At 41.9% G+C, this 24,849-nt stretch overlaps 1 protein-coding gene across 2 annotated transcripts in view; it reads left to right on the top strand.

Annotated features, from left to right (window-relative positions):
* The first annotated feature begins 14,968 nt into the window (after window positions 1-14,968).
* Window positions 14,969-24,849, top strand: part of GAB1 (GRB2 associated binding protein 1) — a 127,326-nt gene continuing 117,445 nt past the window's right edge. The window contains exon 1 of one of the 2 annotated variants that reach the window (XM_082837836.1): window positions 14,969-15,501. In XM_082837836.1, coding sequence (XP_082693962.1) covers window positions 15,430-15,501 — 72 coding nt within the window. In that variant the 5' untranslated portion in view covers window positions 14,969-15,429. The remainder of the gene's footprint in view (window positions 15,502-24,849) is intronic. The other variant, XM_082837834.1, reaches the window with a different exon arrangement.

Genomic DNA, 24,849 nt, shown 5'->3' with positions numbered 1-24,849 from the left:
CCAGCCCCAGCAACCACTGATCCATCATTGGCTGGATCAAGGATATCATTATCAATTGTCTATCTTTCTAGAATTTTATATAAATGGAATCACATAGTACATTTTTGTCTGGCTTCTTTCACTCAAAATAATTATTTTGAGACTCATCCTGTCAGTACACGGATTACTAGTTCATTTCTTTTTATCGCTAAGTAGTAACCCGTTGTATGGATATACTACCCTTTGTTTATCCATTAACCTGTTCATGGGCATTTGAGTTGTTTCCAGTTTGGGGCTATTTAAAATAAAGGGGTTAAGAACATTTGCGCACAAGTCTTTGAGTGAACATATGATTTCATTTATCCCAGGTATTTAGGAGTGGAATGTCTGGGTTATGTGTTATGTGTATGTTTAACTTTACAAGAAGCTGCCAATATGTCTTCCATCTTACATTCTCACAAGCGGTGTATGAGAGTTTCAGCTGCTCAATCTTCTAACTCTTGGCATAATCAACCTTTTCAATTTTATGCATTCTAATAGGTGTGTGGTGGTATCTCATTGTGATTTTAATCTGTGTTTCCCTAATGACTAACGATTTTGAGCACATACAAGTTTTGCTATGGCTTATTTGCCATCTGTATGTCTTTTTCAGTTGTGTGCATAAAAATCTTCTGCCCATGTTTTAATTAGGTTGTTTGTTTTCTTATTATTAAGTTTTTTTTAAAGAATTAACTTTTTTTAATAGATTTTTATTTATTTATTTATTTTTGGCTGCGTTGGGTCTTCATTGCTGCACGTAGGCTTTCTCTAGTTGCGGCGAGCAGGAGCTATTCTTCCTTGCGGTACGTAGGCTTCTCATTGCGGTGGTTTCTCTTGTTGTGGAGCATGGGCTGTAGGCGCACCAGCTTCAGTAGTTGTGGCATGTGAGCTCAGTAGTTGTGGCTCACGGGCTCTAGAGTGCAGGCTCAGTAGTTGTGGCACATGGGCTTAGTTGCTCCACGGCATGTGGGATCTTCCTGCACCATGGCTCGAACCCGTGTCCCCTGCTTTGACAGGCAGATTCTTAACCACTGTGCCACCAGGGAAGCCCTTATTACTAAATTTTGATAGTGCTTTATTTATTCTGGAGACAAATCCTTTATCAAATATGTGATTTGCAAATATTTTCTCCCTCATTCTGTGGCTTGTCTTTTCATTCTCTCAATGATGTCTTTCAAAGAGCAGAGATTCTTAATTTTGATAAAAGTCCAATTTATCACTTTTTTCTTTCATGGATCATGCTTTGAGCATCATATTTAAGAGATCTTTGCATAACTCAGTCACGCAGATTTTCTCCTATGCTTTCTTCCAGAAGTTTTCTTTTTATCAGGTTTTGCTTTTCTATTTATAATCTATTGTGAGTACCCTTGTGCATGTGCCAAAGGTATGGACTGAATTTATTGTTGTTGTTTTTGCATTTTGATATCCAATTGCGTCAGCATCAATTATTGAAAAGACTATCCTTTCTTCTTTGAATTGCCTGGGCACCTTTGTCAAAAATCAATTGACGATATATGTGTGAGTCTATTTCTGGACTCCCTATTCTGTTCCATTAATCCATTTGTCTACTTTTTTTTCTTTTCCATTATAATTTATTATAAGATATCGAATATAGCTCCCTGTGCTATACAGTAGGACCTTGTTTATCTGTTTTATATATAGTAGTTTGTATCTGCTAGTCCCAAACTGCTAATTTATCCCTTTCTCCTTCTTCCCCTTTAGTAACCATAAATTTGTGTTCTGTGTCTCTGAGTTTGTTTTTCTGTTTTGTAAATAAGTTCATTTGTTTCATTTTTTTAGATTCCACATGTAAGTGATATCATATGATATTTGTCTTTCTCTGTCTGACTCACTTCACTTAGTATGATAATCTCTAGTTGCATCCATGTTGCTGCAAGTGGCAATATTTCATTCCTTTTTATGGCTGAGTAATATTCCATTGTGTGTGTGTGTGTGTGTGTGTGTGTGTGTGTGTGTGTGTGTATATATATATATATATATATATCACATCTTCTTTATCCATTCATCTGTCGATGGACATTTAGGTTGCTTCCATGTCTTGGCCATTGTAAATAGTGCTGCTATGTATACTGGGGTGCATATCTTTTCGAATTAGAGTTTTCGTCTTTTCTGGATATATGCCCAGTGGTGGGATTACTGGATCATATGGTAACTCTATTTTTAGTTTTTTAACATTTGTCTCTCTTGATGCCAATACTACACTGTCTTTATTACAGTGGGTTTATATGTCTTGAAGTCAAGTAGTATAAGTTCTCTAACTTTGTTCTTTTTCAAAGTTGTTTTAGCTATTCTAGGTACTTTGCATTTCCATATGAATTTTAGAATCAGCTTATCAATTTTGCAAAGAAAAAAAAACCCAGCTTGCTGAGGTATTGATTGGTATTGTGTTAAATTTACAGATCATTCTGGGAGAAAACTGATAACTTAATAATATTGTGTTCCCACTCATGAACTCAGTATATCTTACTTACGTCTTTTTAAATTTCTCTGAGCGATACTGTGTCTTGAATCTATGGATTTACAGTTGCAACAAATTTGAATATTTTTTGGCTATTATCTTTTCAAATATTTTTCTGTGCTCCCCACTTTGGAGACTCCAATTACATGCCTATAAGCCATTAGAACTGGTCCCATTTTCACTGATGCTCTGTGCATTTTTTTCAATTTTTTTTTCCCTCTCTCTGTTTCATATTTCTATGTGTTTAAATTCACTAAACTTTTCTTCTGTGACGTCTAATCTGCCATTAATTGCACGTAGTACATTTTTCATGTCAGTCATTATAATTTTCATCTCTAGAAGTTTGATTTAGGCCTTTATAATATCTTCCATGTCTCTACTTAACATGTTAAGTCATTCCTCTAGCTTATTGAACATATGAGATATAGCTATAACAACTATTCTGTTTGCCAAATAATTTTACCATCTATATCATGTCTGGGTTGGCTTCAGTTGATTTTTCTCCTCATTGTGAGTCATACTTACCTGCCTCTTTGTAATTTTTGATCAATGTCAAATCAAGAATTTTTGATTATTAAATCAGATTTTATAAACAGTGGAAGAAGCATGGACTTAAAACAAGGCATGCTAATTAGGTTTTGCCAAATTTTACAAAAATATGTGATATATATTTATACTAAAACTATATAATCTTCAGATTTAGGAGAGCAGTCAGTTAATATTTTTAGCAGATTAAAAGAGTATTAAATACTGGTACAAGTTGGAAATTGAGAAAACTGTGGGTAGAATTATAGAAAATGAGTTGGTGTTAGACATTTTTTTTTTCCTATGAATATATTGAGCTCTGATTTAGGACATAGTTAAGTTTCTTGGGAGCAGTTTGAACCTATGGGATCTTGTTATTAAGTTTTCTTAGGCAGAGTCACAGCAGCATTCAGTCTAGGGCTAATTTTTAATTTTGCCCACTACTAAGACAAAATCCTACAGTGCTTTGTGAATGATGATGTTTTTCGCTCTGGCTGAAAGAACAGGAGCTATTTCCACCCTGAATGATTCCCTGGTGATTTTTTTTTTTTTAGTTTTTTTTTTAATAAGTTTAAAAATATATATTTATTTATTTACTTATTTGGTTACACCAGGTCTTAGTTGCAGCACATGGGCTCCTTAGTTGAGGCCAGCGGGCTTCTTAGTTGCAGCACGCATGTGGGATCTAGTTCCCTGACCAGGGATCAAACCTGGGCCTGCTGCATTTGGGAGTATGGAGTCTTATCCACTGCACCACCAGGGAAGTCCCTTCCCTGGTGATTTTTCCCTGTAGTTCTTTCCAGTGACTCTTGTCCTAGTGTCAGGAAGTTTCTTCACCTTCATCTGCTGATTCAGCTGAAGACATGAGGGGACCACCTGAGTGGGGATGGCCAGAGCTCTCTCTCAGTGTAGCTCTTTCCTGTCTGGTCTAGTGTCCTGCGATCTCTAACCGCATTAGCCTCCCTGAATTCCCAGATCCATCTCCTCAATTCAGAGAGGACTGCAAGCACGCTGTGCTGTGACCCAGAAAGTAAGGCAGTAAACAAGCAGTGCTCTCCTTGTTTGTTTTACCTTGGGTGTTTCATATATTTTGTCCTTTTTAAAAAAGTTGTTTCAGTAAGGTAGGCAAATCTATTCTCTTTCACTCCATCTTGGTTGAAAGCTGAAGTCTTGGATTGCCTATCATCTTCTTATTGATTCTAGGAGTATCTATATATTCCAACTACAAGCCCTTTGACAAATATAGGAATTAAAATATCTTCTTCAACTCTATCTTCTTCCACTCTGACTTGTTTTTGTATTCTCTTAAACATGATTTTTATGAAGAGACGTTGTCAATTTTAATGTTGCCCAATATATTACTTTCTAAACTTTAGGGTTAATGCTTTCTGTGTCTGTTTACCTTTCCCAAAGTTAAGAAGACACTTCTCTGTGTTTTTGTTTGGAAATGTTCTGGGTTTTTTACTTTAACTTTAAAATCTATAATGCATTTGGCATTGATTTTTGCATATGTTATGAGCTAGAAATCAAGATTCTTTTTTTTTTTATATGAGTATCCAATTGACCCAGCACCACTTACTGAAAAGTCTATCATTTCCCCACCGTACTGCAGTGTCAACTTTGTCATCCATTTAATGACCATGCATGTGTGGGTCTATTTCTTGGTTCTCTGTACATACAGTTTTAACCTCTGTCTGGTAAACAGCATTGATCTGAAGCAGTCATTTCATAATTTTCAGTTTAAAAGACAACTGAGTTCATTTTTCTTTCTTTTTTTTTAAATAAATTTTATTCCATTTACTTATTTATTCTTGGCGCCTGGACAGGGACTTGAACCCTGGGCCCTCAGATTAAAAGTCTGATGCTCTCCCAGCTGAGCTACCCAGGCACTCTATTGCCTTTCTTACTTTAACTTAAGTATACATAAGTTTTAACTTAGTAGACTATTGTTTTTCATCCAAAATAAAGTACAGTTTGAACACAAGAACTGTGTAAATGTAATTATATTAAATAACTCTAATACTATTATATATAATGTTTTAATGTCACAATTACTAAGGGATTTTGGTTTACATTTTACAAAATAAAAACTCTCTTTTACCCCATGAGTAACCTAAATTTTGAAATATCAGGTTTGAAACAAAATGATGCAATTCAGGCAGTGTTAGCATAATCTGTTTAAAGTTATCATAGCCCCTAATAAATTATAACTGAAATATTCTAAAAACAAACAGTATTTTATTCCTTTGCAAAAGACCATCTTCTCACTATATCTATATAAACCTTATTCCAAGGATATTTTTGTTTCATTTTTAGAAAATATACTGAATTTCATTAATATGCTGTAGACAGCCTGAAGTGTTAATCTCCACCTCTACCTTTAAGACTTTCGTTATGACGTACAAGGTGTATTTACCCTCTAACCAAATAACTTTTGAGCAACGTAGTGGAGCCTCCAGTTTACATATCTTACAAAATATTTTCATTGCAGTTGCAAATTCTTATACTTTGCATTGCTGGCAACTTTTAATGATATATATGTGGGGTTATAGATTTTATTTATTTATTTTTTATTGGCGTAGAGTTGCTTTACACTGCTGTGTCAGTTTCTGCTGTACAGCAAAGTGAATCAGCCATACGTATACATACATCCCCTCTTTTTTCGATTTCCTTCCCATTTAGGTCACCACAGAGCACCGAGTAGAGTTTCCTGTGCTGTACAGTAGGTTCTCATTAATTATCTATTTTATACATATATAGTAGTGCATATATGTCAATCTCAATCTCCCAATTCATCCCACCACCCCCTTCCCCCTTGGTATCCAAACGTTTGTTCTCTATGTCTGTTTCTATTTCTGCTTTGCAAATAAGATCATCTATACCATTTTTCTAGATTCCACGTATATGCGTTAATATATGATATTTGTTTTTCCCTTTCTGACTTACTTCACTCTGTATGACAGTCTCTAGGTCCATCCGTGTCTCTACAAATGACCCAATTTCGTTCCTTTTTATCGCTGAGTAATATTCCATTGTATATATGTGCCACATCTTCTTTATCCATTCCTCTGTTGATGGACATTTAGGTTGCTTCTATGTCCTAGCTATTGTAAATAGTGCTGCAATGAACATTGGGGTGCATGTATCTTTTTGAGTTATGGTTTCCTCTGGGTATATGCCCAGGAGTGGGATTGCTGGGTCGTATGGTAGTTCTGTTTTTAGTTTTTTAAGGAACCTCCATACTGTTCTCCATAGTGGCTGTATCAATTTATATTCTCACCAACAGTGTAAGAGGTTTCCCTTTTCTCCACACCCTCTCCAGCATTATTGTTTGTAGATTTTTTGATGATGCCTATTCTGACCGGTGTGAGGTGATACCTTATTGTAGTTTTGATCTGCATTTCTCTAATGATTAGTGATATTGAGCATCTTTTCATGTGTTTGTTGGCCATCTGTACGTTTCAAGGATATTTTCATTCCAAATTATTTAAACACACTTCCTTAGAAATATTTAGATGTGTGAAAATGTCAACGTTTAAAGTTTAGGTTTAAGTTACTTATTAATTTGAAAATATTACATCACTTCTGTTTTTTAGAACTTGGAATTTCCTATTACTAAAGGAATACATTTTTGTTATAGGAAAATCATCAAATATACATAAGTGGAAATTTTTAAAAAGAAAACCAATCTCACCTTTAGGTATCAATAATAATATAAAGCACAGTTTGTCACTTTTTGGAGTCTGGTTATTCAGGGGACAATTCCTACCTGTCTTAGTCCATTTGGGCTGCTATAACAAAAAAACCATAAACTGGGTAGCTTATAAATAACAGAAACTTATTTCTCACAGATCTGGAGGCTAGGAAGGCCAGTATCAAGGTGCCAGCAGATTCGGTGTCTGGAAAGGGCCCAATTTCTGGCTCATAGTTGGCACCTTCTTGCTGTGCCCTCACTTAGTGGAAGGGGGGAAGGGAGCTAGCTCTGCCTCTTTTACAGAGTCATTAACCTCACTCACTAGGGCTCTGTCCTTACGACCTAATCACCTCCCTGAAGCCCCACCTGGGGGTAAGGATTCTAAGGGGACAGAAACATTCAGACTGTAGCAATACCCAAACACCTCGACTCCAGCACCATCTCCTGTTACCATGTCAGGAGCGAGCAAACATCTGGGTCATCAGCCACCTGAGGAAAGCCCTTCACTTCCTTCATTCACTCATTCATTCCACAAATATGCATTAAGAACTGATTACATGCCAGGTACCCTGGTAGGTGTTAGGGGTACAAATAAAGTGAATAAACAGAACAGACAGGGTCCTTTCCCTCCACAGAGTCCATTACCTAGTGAGAGCAGTCAACATCAATAAAATAATCTCACAAACGAAGTAAAATGACAACTATGATATCTATTTCTTACAACAGGACAGTAAGAGGGTAGAGTAGGGAATATGACTCAACCAAGGTCTGAGGAAACTTTTCCAGAGGGAGAGATGGGTGACCCGAGATCTGAAGGGTGGGCAGGAATGAACCAGCCCCAATAAAACAAAAGGAAAGTCACACAAGGGAGATAGCAGCATGCCAGGTGCAGGAACAGAGAGAACATAGAGGCCCTGGAGGGGAAAGGAAAAAGAGTGTGTTTGAGGAACCGGAAGAAGGCCTGAGTGATTGAGCACAGAAGGAGATGGGTAAGTGGTCCAGATGAGGCTGGATGGACACCTGTGGAGGGGAGAGGCTACTCACATCTGGTTGGCCATGTTAAGGATGTTGGTTTTTATCCTATGCTCAATGGGCAGCCATTGAAGTGATTATATTTGTGCTTTACAATGATTTCTCTGGCTGAAAAGTGGAGAATCTATGGGGCAGGGGAAAAAGGAACCAGATACATTAAGCACATGACCAAAAATCCAAGAGAGAGAAGAAGTAGCTTGAAAAGAAGTGTTAGTACAGAAATGGATGGAATGGAAAAATAATCCATAGACAAGCTCATCTACATTTGGTAGTGGGTTGGTAATGGAAGACAATAAAGGAAGATGTAAAGAGTGACTCCAAGAGAAATAAAAAGAAACTGGAGTTGATTTGGTGAGAGTTGAGGAAGAGATCATGATTCTGATTTGGTTGATTTTTGTAGAGCAAAGTGGCATGTAAAGAAGGCAGTTATATTTACAGGTTGGTGGTTCAGAAGAGAGAACTGGGCTGGGGATGAAAATTTGTGAAGTGTCAAATACCACCCACGTGAGAAAGTATAGGATGAGAAGAGTGGTGGGCTAGACTTTAGAATGCCAAGGGCCAGTAGAAGAAGAGCCTGCAAAGAAATCTGAGTGGAGCAGGGAGATAGGAAGGTTCAAACCTGTGATGTGTCAGAGGCCAAGGTTCTGAGAGTTTTAGGAAGGTGTGAAAATTCTCGTCTGATTTAGTGATGTGGGGGTCATGACCTTGGAAAATATAAGAGAGAAAGTGGGATGGAAGCCAAGGTGAAGCAGATTGAAGAGTAAGGGAGGATGAACAAGAGATAGAAACTATAGCAACACTCAACAGAAGTCTGGCTGTGAAAGAGGAGAGAAAAGCTGGTAGAGAAAAAGGTAGCTAAAAAGCAATATATGGGGGGCGGGTAGTGGTGGGAGATTGGGATTGACATATATACACTAATATGCATAAAATAGATAACTAATAAGAACTTGCTGTATAAAAAATAAAATAAAGTTCAAAACAAAACAAAACAAAACTAAATGTGCAGGGACTAAAATACCTACAGAGGGACTTCCCTGGTGATGCAGTAGTTAAGACTCCACGCTCTCAAAGCAAGGGGCCCGGGTTCGATCCCTGGTCTGGGAACTGGATCCCACACACATGCCGCAACTAAGAGTTCACATGCCACAACTAGGGAGCCCGCCTGCCGCAACTAAGACCCGATGCAACCAAATAAATAAATTTTTTTTAAAGGCAATATACGTTGTAGAGGATTTTTTACATTGTTTTGTCTTAAGAGATGTGAGTATATTTAAAATGGAATGGATAATTTCACTCAGTTTCCAGTTAAAACTGAAGAGAACTGTAGTCTGTTGCCTACAATCCTTTTGTCAAATACAGTGCAGCCAACTTTCATTTTAATGTTATGGTAGTTTATTCAGAGGAACAGTGCTAACATTCAGAGAGAATTAAAAAATCTGTACCTGCATGTTATCAGCAATTTCATGTAAGATTCCTCTCACAATACCTGTTTGAAAAGGCATCATAGTAATGGCTCCTTTCCATTTAAGAAAGAGTTGGGTGTGTATGCGTGTGCGTGTATGTGAATGTACACCCTATCAGAACATGGTGGTATCAAACAAAATTTGGCAAACTACAGCCCTTTGGCTAAATCTGGCTCACTACTTGTTTTTTTTGTTTTTTTAATTTATTTTTGGCTGCATTGGGTCTTCATTGCTGTGCACGGGTTTTCTCTAGTTGTGGCAAGTGGGGGTTACTCTTTGCTGTGGTGCACAGGCTTCTCATTGCAGTGGCTTCTCTTGGTGCAGGGCACGGGTTCTAGGTGCACAGGCTTCAGTAGTTGTGGCACGTGGGCTCAGTAGTTGTGGCTTGCAGGCTCTAGAGCACAGGCTCAGTAGTTGTGGCGCACGGGCTTAGTTGCTCCACAGAATGTGGGCTCTTCCCAGCCCAGGGCTCAAACCCTTGTTTCCTGCATTGGCAGGAGGATTCCCAATCACTGTGCCACCAGGGACGTCCCACTATTTGTTTTTTTAAATAAAGTTTTATTGCAACACACACCAGTGATACAATTACATAGAGAGTATTTAGATATAGAGAGAAGAGATCATTTATAGGGTGATGTTCTTGAAAAGATGCAATGGCATGAAATCCAAAGCATAAGTGGAGGGACTGACCTCTCATAACAGGAAAGCAATGCCTTTCATTTGCCGTGGGAAGGGGGGAGTAGCAGGACTGAAGATGGTATGTAGGTTTGCACGTTTGATGGCTAGTGGCTGAAGGAGTTTCCATCTGAGCACTTTGGTTTTCTGATGAAACTATAAGATCTTTGGCTGATGGAGGGTTTGGACATTTGAGATATCTGAAGCTGGTTTAAGAATTATTGCAAGCATCATTCAAAATAGCCAAAAAGTAGAAACAATCCAAATGTCCATCATCTGATAAATGGATAAGACAAATGTGAAATATCCATATAATGCAATAGTATTTAACATTTAATGTTTAACATTATAAAGGAATGAAGTACTGATGCATGCTACAATAATGGAAAAACCTTGACAACATTATGCTGAGAGGAACCAGTCCCAGAAGGTCACATGTTGTCTGATTCCATTTATATGAAATGTCCAAAGGAGGCAAATCCATAGAAACAGAAAGATTACTGGTTGTCAGGGATGCAGGGGGAGGAGGAATGGGGTTTCTTTTCGGGGTGATGAAATATTCTGAAATTAGATAGTGGTGAGGTTGAAGAATTTTATGACTATACTAAAATCACTGATTTCTATATTTTAAAAATGTGAATTTTATGGTAGGTGAATTATATCTCAATAAAGCTGTTGTTTAATAAAAAGAAGACAGAAAGAAAGAAAACTTTTTGCAGAGAATATAGTGCACTGTCCAGATAAAGGAAGTGGGATTGCCAGGTACCAGAGACATCCATAAAGCTAATGAAGCTGGCTGCACAGGTCCCCACGAGAGTAGGGAGCTGCTGGGAGAGGTTGGGTGTCCTAGTTGGGAGGGGAAGTTAGGATGCACTCGGAAAGTATATCCGTGTAAGGATTCTGGCAAATTATCATAGAGGTCTCAAAAGAAAGGCATCTGTATCTCAAAGACGCCAGTAATTTGTTCCTTATTCATTTCCTCATTCTAGATTCATATTCATCGTAATTTTTCATTTGTAATTGTATATTCTTTTCCTTTAAAATGACTCCCCAAACTGTATATGCTTCAGGTTCCAGAAGACCAAGATCTGCCCCTGCAGAGAGCTGAGGATCTATCTATTTGAGGTCACTGAACATGAATTTACAGTGACATCACTGTTTCTGTTGTGTAACTTTCTCCAACAGCGCTTGGCTGTTTGGGTGCAGAAGAAAGTGCAGTCAGGTTCACCCAGTGTTGGGGTTTTGTGAGTTGGAAGCATGTTATTAAAAATGTGGACCGCAAAATTCAAACTGGATAAGGGGGGGAAGTGAAGACGGAGAGGTCTGATGGGATATGCGAAAGCAGAGGTGTCAACAGGCTAGAAAGCTGTTGGAGAAGAAAGATTACAGAGGAAGAACTTGAAAGGTCAAGTTGGAAGACGCGCTGGAGTGGGCTGCTGGAGATGAATGACAAAGTCCACAGGGGGTGATGGTTTGAGGCAATTTGAAGGCCATGGGAGGTGACAATTGGCACTTGCTCTGAGGAAAAGTCTAAACTCTAAGATCTCCAGGCCTCAGCACAACCTGTCCCTTGTCTGCTTCTGTCACCTTACCCAGTCCAATGTCCCTCTCACTCATCTCCCTGCTGCCTTCATTCAGGTCCTCCGGAGTTTCTTCCAGCCTGAGGATTTAGACACCTCGTAGTTTCTCTGTTGTCTGGCATACTCTTCTCTGCTGCTTGGCCAGGCCATTTCTACTCACCCTGAGGATCTCAGTTTAAAGTCAGTTCCTCAGGGAAGTCTTTCCCCACATACCCACCCTTCTCCCAGGGGGTAGAGCCTCCAGTTGTATGCCCAGGTAAGACTCTTTGTTTTTCCTTCACAGCATTTATCAACTGTATTGTAGAAGTTAAGGGGCTAATGACTAGTAAAATGCTCTTCTCTAGAATAAAGGAGTGAGGTAATAAGTCTGGCTAACCTCCCTATTATATCCTGGGTCCTCAAGAACTTGTATATACAAAGACATTCCATAAATATGTGTTGTATGAATGAAATTTAAGATACTGATGTGTAGTAGTGTTTTCCAGCATACCTTTTAACATATAAGGTTACAAAAATGTAATTTTACAGATCATCTAAAAATGGCATATAATGTAAAGATAAAGCCAATTTCCTTTCTAACATACATACATGAAGACATATCTATCTTCAACCTCTCCTCACTTATTTGATCTCTAGAAATATAAATCTCAAACAACATAGTCGAAGATAAGGGAAAATACTTAATGATTTCTTATATGGAAATGAGATCATTGAATCCCTTATTTGAAATAATGAAAAAGATTACTGGGTATACAGTCGGTCCTTCCATATCCTTGGGTTCCTCATCCGAGGAGCCAACCAACCTCGGATGGGAAATACTCGGAAAAAATCCAGAAGGTTCCAAAAAGCAAAACTTGAATTTGCTGCATGCTAGCAACAATTTACATAGCATTTACATTGTATTAGGTATTATAAGTAATTAGAGATGATTTATAGTATAAAGATGTGAATACTACACCATCTTATACAAGGAAATTGAGCAGCAAAGGATTTTGGTATGGGGAGGGGTCCTGAAACCCATTCCCCAGGAATAAGGAGGGCTGACTGTATTACAGTCTTCCATTAAAAAGAATCTGAAAAAGCATATATGTGTGTATATATGTATATATATATACATATATACACACACACATACATAAACACACATATGTATCACTGAATCACTATACCGTACACCTGAAACTAAAACAACAATTGTAAATAAACTATACTTCAATTTAAAAAAGAAAGAACTTTAGGAATTTCCCTGTCTGTCCAGTAGTCAAGAATTCCTCTTCCACTGCAGGGGGCATGGGTTCCAGCCCTGGTTGGGGAACTAAGATCCTGCATGCCACATGGGTGTGGCCAAAAAAAAGAAAAAGAGACAGACACAGAGATTTAAAAAAAGGACTTTATAACAGGAGTGGAGGAAGTGGTAAATTATCTAGCCAACAGTTAACTATGAAAGAGTGGACTAGTCTTAGCAATGTTAATTATAAATACTTTGACTCAGTGTACAGACACACTGCCTGTGGGAGAAGTGGAAAATTAATTCAGTGATTTATTTTCATTTGCACACTTGTGGTAAAACCTGAGTTCACATAAAAATTGCTTTGGTTTATGAACTGCCATAAAAATTACACTCACTTGTATTCTAAAAAGCCTAAAAATGTAAGAAAAACAATGAACCCCCTTTGCTTGTTTTTTCTCTCTCAATTCTCCTTACCGTTATCCCTTTGATCCTTCACAAAACAAGTCTGATTCTCTTCTTCACAACATCTTTCAAATCTCTGGCTAGCTGCCTCTTTAAGGAAGACTTGTCTCATCCTATCTGACCTGGTCCCACCCTGGTTATTCTTCTAATTTACTGTGTTTATTTCCCCCAGGGCACAACATTTATCACAATCTGTACTTGTGTTGACCCCTGTTTACTATCCAACGCAGCCACAGAAATGTCACTTCCATGAGTGCAGAGACCTCTAGCTCTCACCACCCCAGCACCTAATTTCCTACAACTGTACAAGCTTTTCAAACTCAGAGGAACTCCTGAAAGTGAATGTTGTATTAACAAGAAAATGCCTGAGGTTATTTTTTCCAGAAACGTTCACTTATCTCCTACTATTTTTAGCACTTTTATCTGATTATTTATATTACCTTCCAAAATTTGTGTGAGGGCTTTGTTTTCCATAAATAAACTGGAAAAGATATTTCTATTACAGGATCGTGTTAAACTCAGGACCACGTATCATAATTGTAAAGCACACGCAAGAAAGCAAATAGCGCTAAGACATCCAGTAAGTTTCCCTTTTCTGGTCCAACACCCCAAAGGTAGATTTTAAACAAATGCCAAGTCAAGTGGAAGAAACTGGCAACAAATGGAGGGAGTGTGAGACTTCAAAATGTCCCAGAGATCGATTCAACCAAATCCTTTGGCCCCGCTAAGCGTTCCCACACCACTCAGGCAAGGCTGCTCCGGGGACCAGCCCACACCAGCCCGGAAGGGTCCCCCTCTGCCCTCCGCTCCAGGCTGGTCGCCTTAGCGACGCCCTCCTGGTCCCTGCCCTTCAGACTCGCGGGCAGGGATCCGGGGGTCGCAGACTCTCCAGGGCGCGCGGTCTCCCTCCGGGCTGTTTTGCTTTGCGCGCTGTCAAGTACAAACACCCCAGCCCCTCCCCCTCCAACTCCTGATCTCGTGCACAGTACTAACTCCGAACTGACTGACACTCGGCTGAGCCAAGATGGCAATCTCCAGACTTGAACATTCGAAGGTTCCTCGCTCCGCCCGGAGCCCAAGCCCCGGCAGCACCGTCCTCGCCGAGGCCTCGCCGCCTTCCCCGGCGAGCAGGCCGCCGGGGGCTCCGGTCTCCACTGCCGCCGGGCGGCCGAGGACCCCTCTCTAGCTTTCCGAACTACAGATCCCAGGATGCCTCTCGGACTCCCGCTCCCTCCCTCTCTCGCTCCCTCCCTCCGTGCGTCTCCTCCTCCCTGGCCCTTGTTTTGGCTGGAAGCGCTCCGGCGGAGTTAGAGAAAGTCTGGGCAGAAACCGCAGCCGGCCCGAACGTGGGAAGGGGAGGAGGAAAGGAAGAGGGAGCCGGGAGGCCGGGAGAGGGAGGGATCGGGGCCGGGGGCCAGGCCGCTCAAAACCTGCCGCGCGCCCGGGGGTGGGGGAGGCGGCGCGGGAGGAGCGCGAGGGGACTGGACGGTGGGCTCTGTCCCCGCAGCCGAGCAGCCGAGAGCTTCGTTCCTTCGCCGCCCTCCGCCCTCTCTCTCCCGCGTTGGCGGCGAGCGCGGACCCACCCTCCGGCGGGACCTCTGCCCTGCCCAGCGACGCCGAGCCGGCGGCTCCCTCCGTGGCCCTGGACCAGCCCTGCGCCCGCTGTCCACGGGACCCTCGCGGCTTCCCCTTTCCTCCCGGCTGCCCAGGCGCCGCGGGGAAGTGACCCACCCTCCCGCGAGGAGGGGGAAGGAGAGGATCGCGCAGGGCGCACCGAAACCGAGAGCGGGCGAGCCGGAGTGGGCACCGCGCAGGGCATTGTGTGTGTGTGAGTGTGGGTGTGCGCGCGTGCAGCGTCGTGTCTGTCTAGAGAGCGCTCTGGGAGGTCCCGTCCCGAGGGGGCGGAGCGCAGGGGGCCGAGGCTTGGGCTCCGCGCCGGGGCAGAGTCCCGTTGAGCCTGAGCGCGAAGGAGGCAGCCGGCGGGACGGCGCGCCTGGCGGCTGGGCGGGCGCACTGAAGGGAGGCCGGGGCGCCCTCGGCCCGGCCGCGGACCCTGCACCGAGGTATCGGCCTCGGCGGCGCGGCCCGCTTCTACTCAAGTCCGCGGACCTGCTTGCTGGGGAAGAAGCTCGGAGGCCGAGAGCCGGCGCGCCGCGGAGCCCGTCCGCCCGGGGTGCGCCGCGGGAGAGCTAGGTCCCCGCCGCTGCGCGGCTGTCCGGCGTCGGCGGTGTCGGGAGCGCGCCCGGCCCGGAGCCGGAGAGGCGCGCACCATGAGCGGCGGCGAAGTGGTCTGCTCCGGATGGCTCCGCAAGTCACCCCCGGAGAAAAAGTTGAAGCGTTATGTAAGTAGAGCTCGGCCGCCGTTCCCCTTCCCGGGAGGCTCGCGCGCGGGCTGCTGCTTACCCTTGGTCCCCATCCTTTTCCCGTGGGCCCTTTCCCCGGCAGGCTGGGGACCCAGGCTGGACACTCACGCCCGGGCCTCCTCTTGGCCGGGCACCTTTCTTTTCTCCAGATTCCAGACATCGGCCCGTAGGAGGGCCCGGCATGGCCAGCTGAGCGCCGGCTGCATGTTTTTATTGTTCCTTTTAGCAGGGGCGAGGGGGAGAGCATTCTCCTTTCGTTATATCTGCAGGGAATCCTTAGGGACTGCTGTATAGTAAATTTCCCGCAGTGGGAAACCCACGGAGGTGTTGGAACTCATCAGCCTTCTATTTGGTCCGCGCTCCCTCCCGCCTTCCCCTCGGGGTGGTTGCCGGAAGCGGGCGGGGGACCTGGGAAGTTGGCCTTAGAGCCGAGCATCTCCAGTCCGCGCACACGGGAAAGAAAAGTTATTACGCGCCCTACCGTTTGCTTAGCACGGTTCACATTTTCGCGGTTTTGAAGCGAGGGACCTTGGAGTTTGGCCCGAGAGCCTTGGCAGTTTGCTGCGAAAGGAGGGCGCTGTGGGGAGCCTGGTGGCTGGTGTTCGGGCGCCGTGGACACGCTGTCAAACCCCGCAGGAGAGGACAGCTGGGGCCAGTCAGGATTTCTGTGTGTTACGGTACTTTCCCAGGCCACCCGAATTGCTTCTGCTGATTATGTGTTAAACCGTTTTAGCTGTTAAGGAAGATATTCCTTGAAAGAACCAACCTTGCTTAGGTGGAAATCTGTGTCCTCTTCGGGGGGGGGGGGAGGTGTCTGCGATCTTATCCCCTTCTCCCCCATTGGCTCTTTGTTGCTGCCCCCTGCAAAAGACAGAAATGACACCTTCGCCCTGGCATATGACGCAAATATTTTTCTAGTAAAGTATGTCTCGAAAACAAAATGTATGCCCCCTTAAATATAAATTTACTACCAGGGGGCCGACACTAATAATGGAACCTGTTTCTTGTGGAAGGGTATCTACATCCAGAGAGCTCGAGGTAATCCTATTAGTCACTGTTTGCTTGCATAGAACGGAGTGAAGTGCAATATTTAACTTCACCAACAACTCACCGGTGAGTTTCTGGTTTACTTTCTGCCAGAATTTGTTATAGGCAAGTAATTCTTATTTAAGGATTTGATGCCACAAATCCTAAGAAAGTTCTCCAGAGATTTTTTGAATCCTTCCAAATCCTGTTTCTCCACCTATCACACTTTGCCTGAATATTCTGGTAAATATGCTGACTTTAATACAAAAACTGGGGAGAGGCAGTGTTGTTTTCAGCTCTGAGTTCTGAAGAGAAGGTTGTATGTGTGTGGGAAGAGGGAGTGGATTGATAGATGTATTTGTTTTGAGAAGGCGCTGTTTAGGAAATGATTGGGTCCTTGGGGGAACTGAAGAACACTACATTAGCTGAAATAGGTAGTGGTAATAGAGGTTTAATGCTTTCTTTCACATGATTGGTTTATGGCTCTCTCAAAAGATGCCCCGCACCGGACTAGGGACCATAAGATTAAAAAATACAGTAGGAAAAAAGACTTGCCTCTTGGGCTTGCAATTTAATGTAATACAAACCAGGAAGAAAATCAGCCCCAAAGATTATGTCTTAACAAGGGCCAAGAAAATGGAAAATCTGAATTTAAAAAAATTTATTATTTCATTTGATCATTACAACAGTTTTATGAGGCGGGTATTATCTATCTGTTTAACAGATGAGAACACAGTCTACATAACCAGAGTGTGCCAGAGGCAGGGTTTGAACCCAGATCTGCCTGCCTGACTGGCCTTTAAAAGGTTAATGAGTCATCTAGTTGATTTCAAGCGGCACTCAGGCGGGTCATCTGCAAACAGCCTTTCAAGTTGTAACTTTCTGTGAGTCTATGGATATTGGTTGAACATGCAAGGAGGGGGCGGGCTGTGCATCAGAAGTGCAGTGCTGAAGAAACACAAGACAAGCATGTGTGCACAAAAGGTAGCTAGCAACGCCACACGGTTTCTGATTGTGTGCCCAAGTGGATCACTATGGGTATTGCATAGATGTTTTGAGGAACAAGCTTCTTGTAGACTGAAACCACAGGAATACTTAAGGGAGACAATGGGCTCCCTAAATTGTTGTCAGCTGAGGGGAGAATATGCCTAACAGCAGGGGGGAGGCGGGCTTTTCTTTGTCTGGCTGGGCACTGGGGTTTTCTTTCCACACCAGTGAAGTACATAGAGACAGCCCAGGAAGAAAGTGGGCAGGGTGGCCACCAGAATTGAGGGGTCCAAGAGGGTGACTGGAGACTTACAAGTTAAAATGAGTCTTGTCTTATATTTGCACTGTCAAGTCGGTTGCCCAGATTTTGACATTCCCAGATGATTGCTCTTTGGCTTGGTATCCAATTCAGACAGTTTTGGCTAAAGCAGCTTTGCCCCTCAAAGACATTGGCATATATACATGCATCTCCTGTGCTGGTTTGGTTTTCATGTAGAAACTTTATTTTCTGGATGAAAGGAAACATTGTTGGCCACCCAGTAGGCAAAATGTTGCTTGATAATGGTTTTGAATGAACAGATTCACTGTGATAAGCTATCTTGGATGCCTGGTACTGTAATTGTTAAATGAAACTTCAGGGAGTTTGAACATTGATTTTGTTGGGGAACATTTGGCCAGAGAACTTTGACAGTTGTCTCACTGTTTACAGTATTTATAGGGTAGTCCAAGCATTGATTAAGATGATCCATCAGGGCTTTTAAGTGACAAAAAATTGTTTTAGTTTTATCTTCAAAGTCATCTCAAGGTATGGCCCCCATGCATTCCATTTACAACTCCATTTTATGTTTGCTTTTTTATAGTCAACAGCATTGTTTTTTTATATTAGTATGTTCCTCAGATATGGAAGCTTTTCTTGAATTTCCTAAAGAGAGTGGAAGTGGCATAAAAGACAGTTAAGACAAAGACTAGCGAGCAGATTCTCCAGCCTTTTTGCCTCTTTTTAATTTTTTCTATATTTATTTGCAAAAGGGTAAGAACCTCTTGTATGTGTTCCATCCTCTGAGAATTTTTAGAAGTCCACTTAATATGGAGGTGAAGATTTTTCTGCTTTCTCTCAGTTTTGCTACTACTGTGTTGCTGTTTTCATCCGGTGTTATATATTCAACAGCTGATTTTTCACTCTGTCAAGGACCTGAGTAGAATCACATACAGATCAATGTCACTAGGGTTATAGAAACCAAGTAGACTCTTGGTAGTATGCACTCAACGGCAGCGCTCAGATGTTTAAAGGGCTGTTTAAAGACAAATCAGCCATTTGAAATAATGGTAGAATTTTCATCAGGATTTGAAATTTTAGCTGAGATAAAAGGTAAGTCTTGAAAACAAAGGATTGCTCCAAGCCAGCTGGCTGTCTCCCTGTCTCTGCAGGGGGGAGCTTCCCTATGGCCTGCCTCAAGCCAAGACACCAAGTTTGGGCTCCTCCATGGCCCAGATGTCTGCCTTGGGCCGGTGTGCAGTCTCAGCAGGAGAACCTGCTTCTGGACCAGGGCAGGGTGGCCTGCTAGCTGCCAGCCAGCTGGGGAGCAAAACGTCAGCCAGTTCTTGGGTGTGTAATCTGCACCCAGCTTGGGCTCTGCTCTTCAGCTGTCAGCTTATAGGATGTTTTTTGTCTGAACTTGTGGTTCTGGGAATGGACTTAGAAACAGAAATAGCATCTTCCTCTGGGTGGGCACCTGACATCTTACATGGAGGAGAGAGGCATGGGGAAGGCAAAATAACAGCATCTCCTTGGTTCAAGGACAACCCAGGAGCTGGGCTAAGTCCCCGTTCCATAGTGTCACTACAACAAAGAGGGCTGGGATGTTTGGAAGCTTTTCCTGCCCTTTTTTGGCAATTCCCAGTAGCAGATTCTGCTACTGGGAATTGCCAGTAGTCTACAGATTCTGAAGCTTTTGCTTACAGTGACTGAAGGAGCATAATTATTCTGTTCAAGGAAATTTTTTTCCTGCAATTCTCCCATTAGTGAACATACCCTTCAAATTTCAAATGTTTTCTTTTTACCTTTTCCAATAAGGCAGGAACATTGTTTCTACTAAGAAAGATCATCAACTAGCAAGTACATTGTCTTTATGAAAGTTAATGATAGTTAATTCTTTTGTTGTGCCTGGGCTTAGTGATATGAGTTGCTGAATCCCTAAATCTGATTGTTGTCTTTTGGGATTCAAAATTACTAAGAAGGTGGATCAGCTTGGAGGGTAGTTTTAGAATTCTGCTGTTTTTAAATTTTTTTTTAATTGATCATCTTTGAACAAATACAAAAACATGGTAAGAATTTATACTTGGATAATCTGGTTGACAGGTGAACTGGTTATTTCAGTGTGTTTTGCCATAATGAGTCTGCTTAAATATGAAAGAAATGAAGTGACAAGGCACTTTTAAGCCTAAGTAAGATTCCCTAGTTTGGAGTTGACATAAAAAATACATAGCTAAGGTCTTGATGATTTGCAGGTTGAGGACATTTAAGAGGTGATTAACTGTCGGCACTGCTAATTTTCTTACAGAGACTAACACACGAGAAAGAACATCGTAGCAGGTGGATTACCACTTTATTTTTGAAGGGTTTTGGGTAAATTGGGCCATGGTGGAAGGAACCCTGAACTGAGTGTCAGGACCCAGAATTCACCTGGGCTTTGCCACTATTCACGTGATCTTTGGAGCCTTCTGATCCTCAGTTTCCTTATCTGTAAAATGGGGACGTGGTGGGCACCACATCTACACTCTAAGCTCTCTTGCCCTCTAACATTCCTCTTCTCAGACTTTCCCTTGGCAGGGAGGGGCAGATGGGGGGGAAATAAATCTTCCATTTCTTGTTCATCTTAAATAGCTAGTGAATATATTAAAACTACAGAAGCAGAATTCTTTGGGGACCCTTCGGCGCCTCCCTTAACAGAATGCAGGCTCACTGAGCCCAGGGCTGCCGAGTGCCTGTGCTGCTGTGTCTGATACAGAGTGGAAGCTCACCAGGTATCTGTTGACTGAATCGATAAACAGGTATCTCTGGAGCTTTTGTAAATGTGCCACGTGTTGAATACCGTGGAGGGAAAGGCCCACTCCCTTCCCGTAAGGAGTTTCTAATCTGTTCCCCAAGACAAGCTGTAAATGCATGTTCCTTTAAATCGTTTTACAAGAGCTATGTTTATAAGGCTGTATATGATGAATTGCCAAATGGTTGATACAGACAGTAATTGCTTAAGAGCTCAGACTAGAGGGGAGGGGGAGGAGGGCAGCCAGGGAAGACTTCACAGGTGAATTTCAGGCTCTATTCTTGGAAGAATCCAGGTGCTTCTGACAGAAATAGCAAAATCAGAAGGGCAGCCTGGTTTTCAAGGAAGAAAGGGGACTTTGTGTTGAGTTCAGACATCCCTGTGAAAAGAACAGAACAGCTCCGTTTCATGCATGGAATTTGGATGTCAGCTGTAACTTGCAGTTTGAGAAGTTTCAGTTTCTGCCATGACCTAATGCTCTTGATGGGATCCTGACCACAAGTGAATTTTCTGTCCCAGGCTAGACAACAAACCAAACAACCCCACTTGTCCGGTCACCTGAACTTATTAAAATTCCAAGGGACATGTGTTATTTAAGATTTCTTTATGTCTGTTTGGAACTAAATAATTCATTCTGGCAAGCATTTAGTTGACAACAGAGAGGGAGCATGTTCTGGTAGGAGGGAGAATAAAAGAGCCTTTGATTCATTTGCTTCTGAGCTCCAGCAGGAGGGCAGGGGCTGCCTTGGGCTAGCGTCTTATTTTGGACTTTGGAAGCCATCTTAGCCCAGCTGTGTGAGTGCCAGCCAGTGCTGGAGGAAAGAGAATAACACCAATGGATCACATTAAACCCCTCCTGACTGTTGATGGAAGGGTTTCTCCCATTTCACATTCCTTGCATTAACAGGGTGGCTCACTTCCCCCCAAGTTAGAGTTCCATCTGAATTTGCCACTTGAACTTGGATTGAAGGCACAGCACTTCTGTGACTCTTTTATCTCAGTCGACTAAGTACAGGAAACTTAGCAAGACCCAGGTCCCTGTCTGCTCCCCCTCTTCAGCTACAGGAACAAATAAAATCAGCATTCTTTTCTTCTTTAGATGACCCCTGGGCGAAAGTGGCTCATTGTACCATGGATTTCCACGGCCCTTAAATGTAGCCTCTTCATTTGCCAACTCAATGGCTGGGGGAGCCTTAATGAATTGGAGGTGGCGATGCAGGCCTGTGGAATTACTGGGAAAAGTCATTTTAGGAACTTGGAAGCTTCGACCATTCCAGGCTTGTCTGTGTGAGCACCTCAAATCCTACAAGAATGCCTTAACTGGAAAAGAATCTTTTATATTTTAAGCAATTCTTTTATTCGTAGGAGCAAAAGGCTCCCTAACTGAAGAGAAAAATGCTCATTGCTGAATGTGTATAAAGTAGAACCCAGCAGCTTTTGACCCTCCCACAGCCTGCTTCATAAAAAAAAAAAAATAGTTAAGACTCTGCACCGAAATGCATGCTTGGTCGTTATCTGGGTTACATTAGCCCTTGAAGCATTCTGATTACAGCTTGTAGCTGCCAAGCCCTGTCCTGCAGTGTTATCTGGAACAAAAATTTTCCATGTGGTTGTTTTTAGCAGAGCTACTATATGCAAACTGCATGTGAAGATGTAAGTCGCAAAGAAATAGAGCTTCTAGAAGGGGAAATGTGAGTGATCTTAATTTTTTTTCCTACTATTTAACTGTTCTTTCCTTTCTGTGTATTTCAGAAATTTTTTTCATATTTCTAAACTGAGTTTTCTTTTACTTTTATACACTGGAAAGAATCCCAAATTTACCACAAGTTTTTCATATGGTGGTGTTTTTTTTCTCCCAGCTTTTTTCTTTGAATTCATACTTGGCCTAGGTAATTCCCCATGTGTTCAAACAACAACAACAACAACAGCAGTGTCCTAAAAGGAAAAAAACAAATGGCTACATTGTTCCATGAGTTAAAAACAATATACCAAGAGTCCAAACATTTCTCTTCAGTGTAGAAATCTTAGGTCTTTTTTTTTTTTTTTTTAAGGAAGAAAAATACCAAACTTTGCTTTAACTGTCCTGCTCATTGATTTTCTTTTCCCTTTTTTATTTATTTTCCTTTGTTTTAACTCGTGTCGTTTAATTTTTTTTGAAAAGTTTTACATATGGTTCTTCTTTAAGAATATCACACATGGAAAACGAAAACATTAAAATTTCATTTTACTTTTCATCCTCTGGTCTGAAGAGGGGAAAAAATGTTAATTAACAGTAAGGGTGTGTAACTGACTTCGTGTTGCTTGGTTGAATTGAATATTTGTCATTATTGCCTAGAGATATTTAGCAGTTTTATGTGAAATAAGCAGGTAAATATTTTGGTTAAGAGGCTTTTTTGCTTTTATGAAATAAAATATGCAGGACGGTAGCATCAGGGGATTGAGAACTCAATCTATTTTTGTCATTTTTACTGTAGTTAATATTTGGTAGTTGATATTTTGTATTAAATATTTATTGTATTTAATACATCGGCTAGCCAGTTGCTATAAAATTTTATCTGCTAACTTTTTTAAGTGGGAGAGAAGTAAAAAGCACTCTTTCCCCCAGGAATCCCTACCCACTTGCCCTTTTCCCCTTTTCCCCTTGCTTTCCACTTCTTCCTCTGTAATAGAAGCCTCACTACCAACATCACAAAGTATTCATGTCAAAATCCTTACACACACAGTCTTTCACCTGTTCTCTAAAAAAGGGGGAGTTATTTATGTCCTGTTATGTAGTAATCAAGACTAGGAATCATAATGTTCTACCCAGCAGGTAGATTGTTGTTCTCTCCTGAAATGCAGTTTTTAGTTACTACTGTATTGGGAAATGCGGTCAGGCCACTTTCTGACTAGCAGGACTCCTCCCTGAGATGACTACCTGGTTAAAGAATTAAGTACCTGGTGTGCTTTGTCAACTCCAGTCCATCACACATTCCCATCGGTGCCTTGGCTAGGGTCATCGTAGCCAAGAGGAAGGTGCTTCTGATTGGAGGGAGGACCACTTGATTTGCGGGAAAGAAGTGCTTTTATCTTTGTCACTTGGAAGAGAAACACTTGGTAAAATGCTACCTCCAGTGCTGTGAATTCCAGTGGCGTTAAGTAGAACTTGGTGAGGAAGGCTCACCTCACTGGGTTAGGGGAGCATCATATGAAGCCCCTACCCTCTGGCAAAGTTATAATTGACCCCAGAGTCGTGTAGGAGGATTGGATTTTACAAGTTCTCCCCGACAATTTCAGATTTAAATGTTTGAAGTGTTGGAAAAAGGTAAAAGGAAATACTGAGCTAGGAAGAATGCGAAATATTTGGGCAGTTAATTTGTTCCTGGTGGTGCTGTTACATAAAACCAAAGCCTTCTGAGTAATCTTCACAGGATATCTAGGTCATTTATCTCTGAAGAAAAGTGCACAAAATTAAACTGATGCTGTAGTTCTTTTTTCTTTCTCTTCTTTTTTCTTTCTCTTCATTTAAGCAGTGGAAGAGTCAAAACAGGAAAAGCATGCCTGGTATATTTTTCATTTTAACATATCTTTCTAGATGATTTTCCTAATGGCCCACAGTATACACAGTAGAAAGCGTGTACACATGATCTATTTACAAAGAAAATTATGGCTTCATTTATCATTCTTTGGTGTTTGTAATAGGTTATTAATTTCCAGAGGACAAAGACGGCATTTGTTCTCTGCATCTGAAATGCACAGAGTGGTACCTGGCACAATCTCTTGAGTAGCGTGACCAAATACTTGTTGAATTTTAAGCCTAAAATGATAAATCATCTAGTTCAATGTTTCTCAACCTCTTCTAACCCATTTCTCTATCACGTATTGTTTGAGTTTCCCATGGCTTTTCATCCAGTTTTATTTTCTGTGATTTGCATTACAAAAACAATAGCTATATCAAATATCTCTCCCAATTATACTTATCTCCTTCTTCCCTAGTAGAGAGTCCAACCTCCTCTTTTTACAGGGAGTGAAAATAAATAGCCTCCGAGAGACTTAATTGATTTGTCCGAGGTCATACAAGTTAACCAGCTGTTCTGGCGGGGCCAGATCTCTTACTTCTCAGGTCAGACCCTGCAGTCCTTGAGGGGATGCCCGCTGAGAACAAGGCATTGCAAAGAATTCAGGAGAGGCCCAAGTGGGCACTGCGTCTACCTTTCAGGAGTTTATATGCTACTAGGGACATAGGAGGCACTCAGTACTGCAAATTGTGTTGTGATCAGTGATGTGTGAG

The sequence above is a fragment of the Leucopleurus acutus genome, assembly GCF_964270905.1.
Source record: "Leucopleurus acutus genome assembly, chromosome: 4".
NCBI lineage: Eukaryota > Metazoa > Chordata > Mammalia > Artiodactyla > Delphinidae > Leucopleurus > Leucopleurus acutus.
The sequence above is the reverse complement of the archived record's forward strand: the minus strand, read 5'-3'. Positions and strand labels throughout refer to the sequence as shown.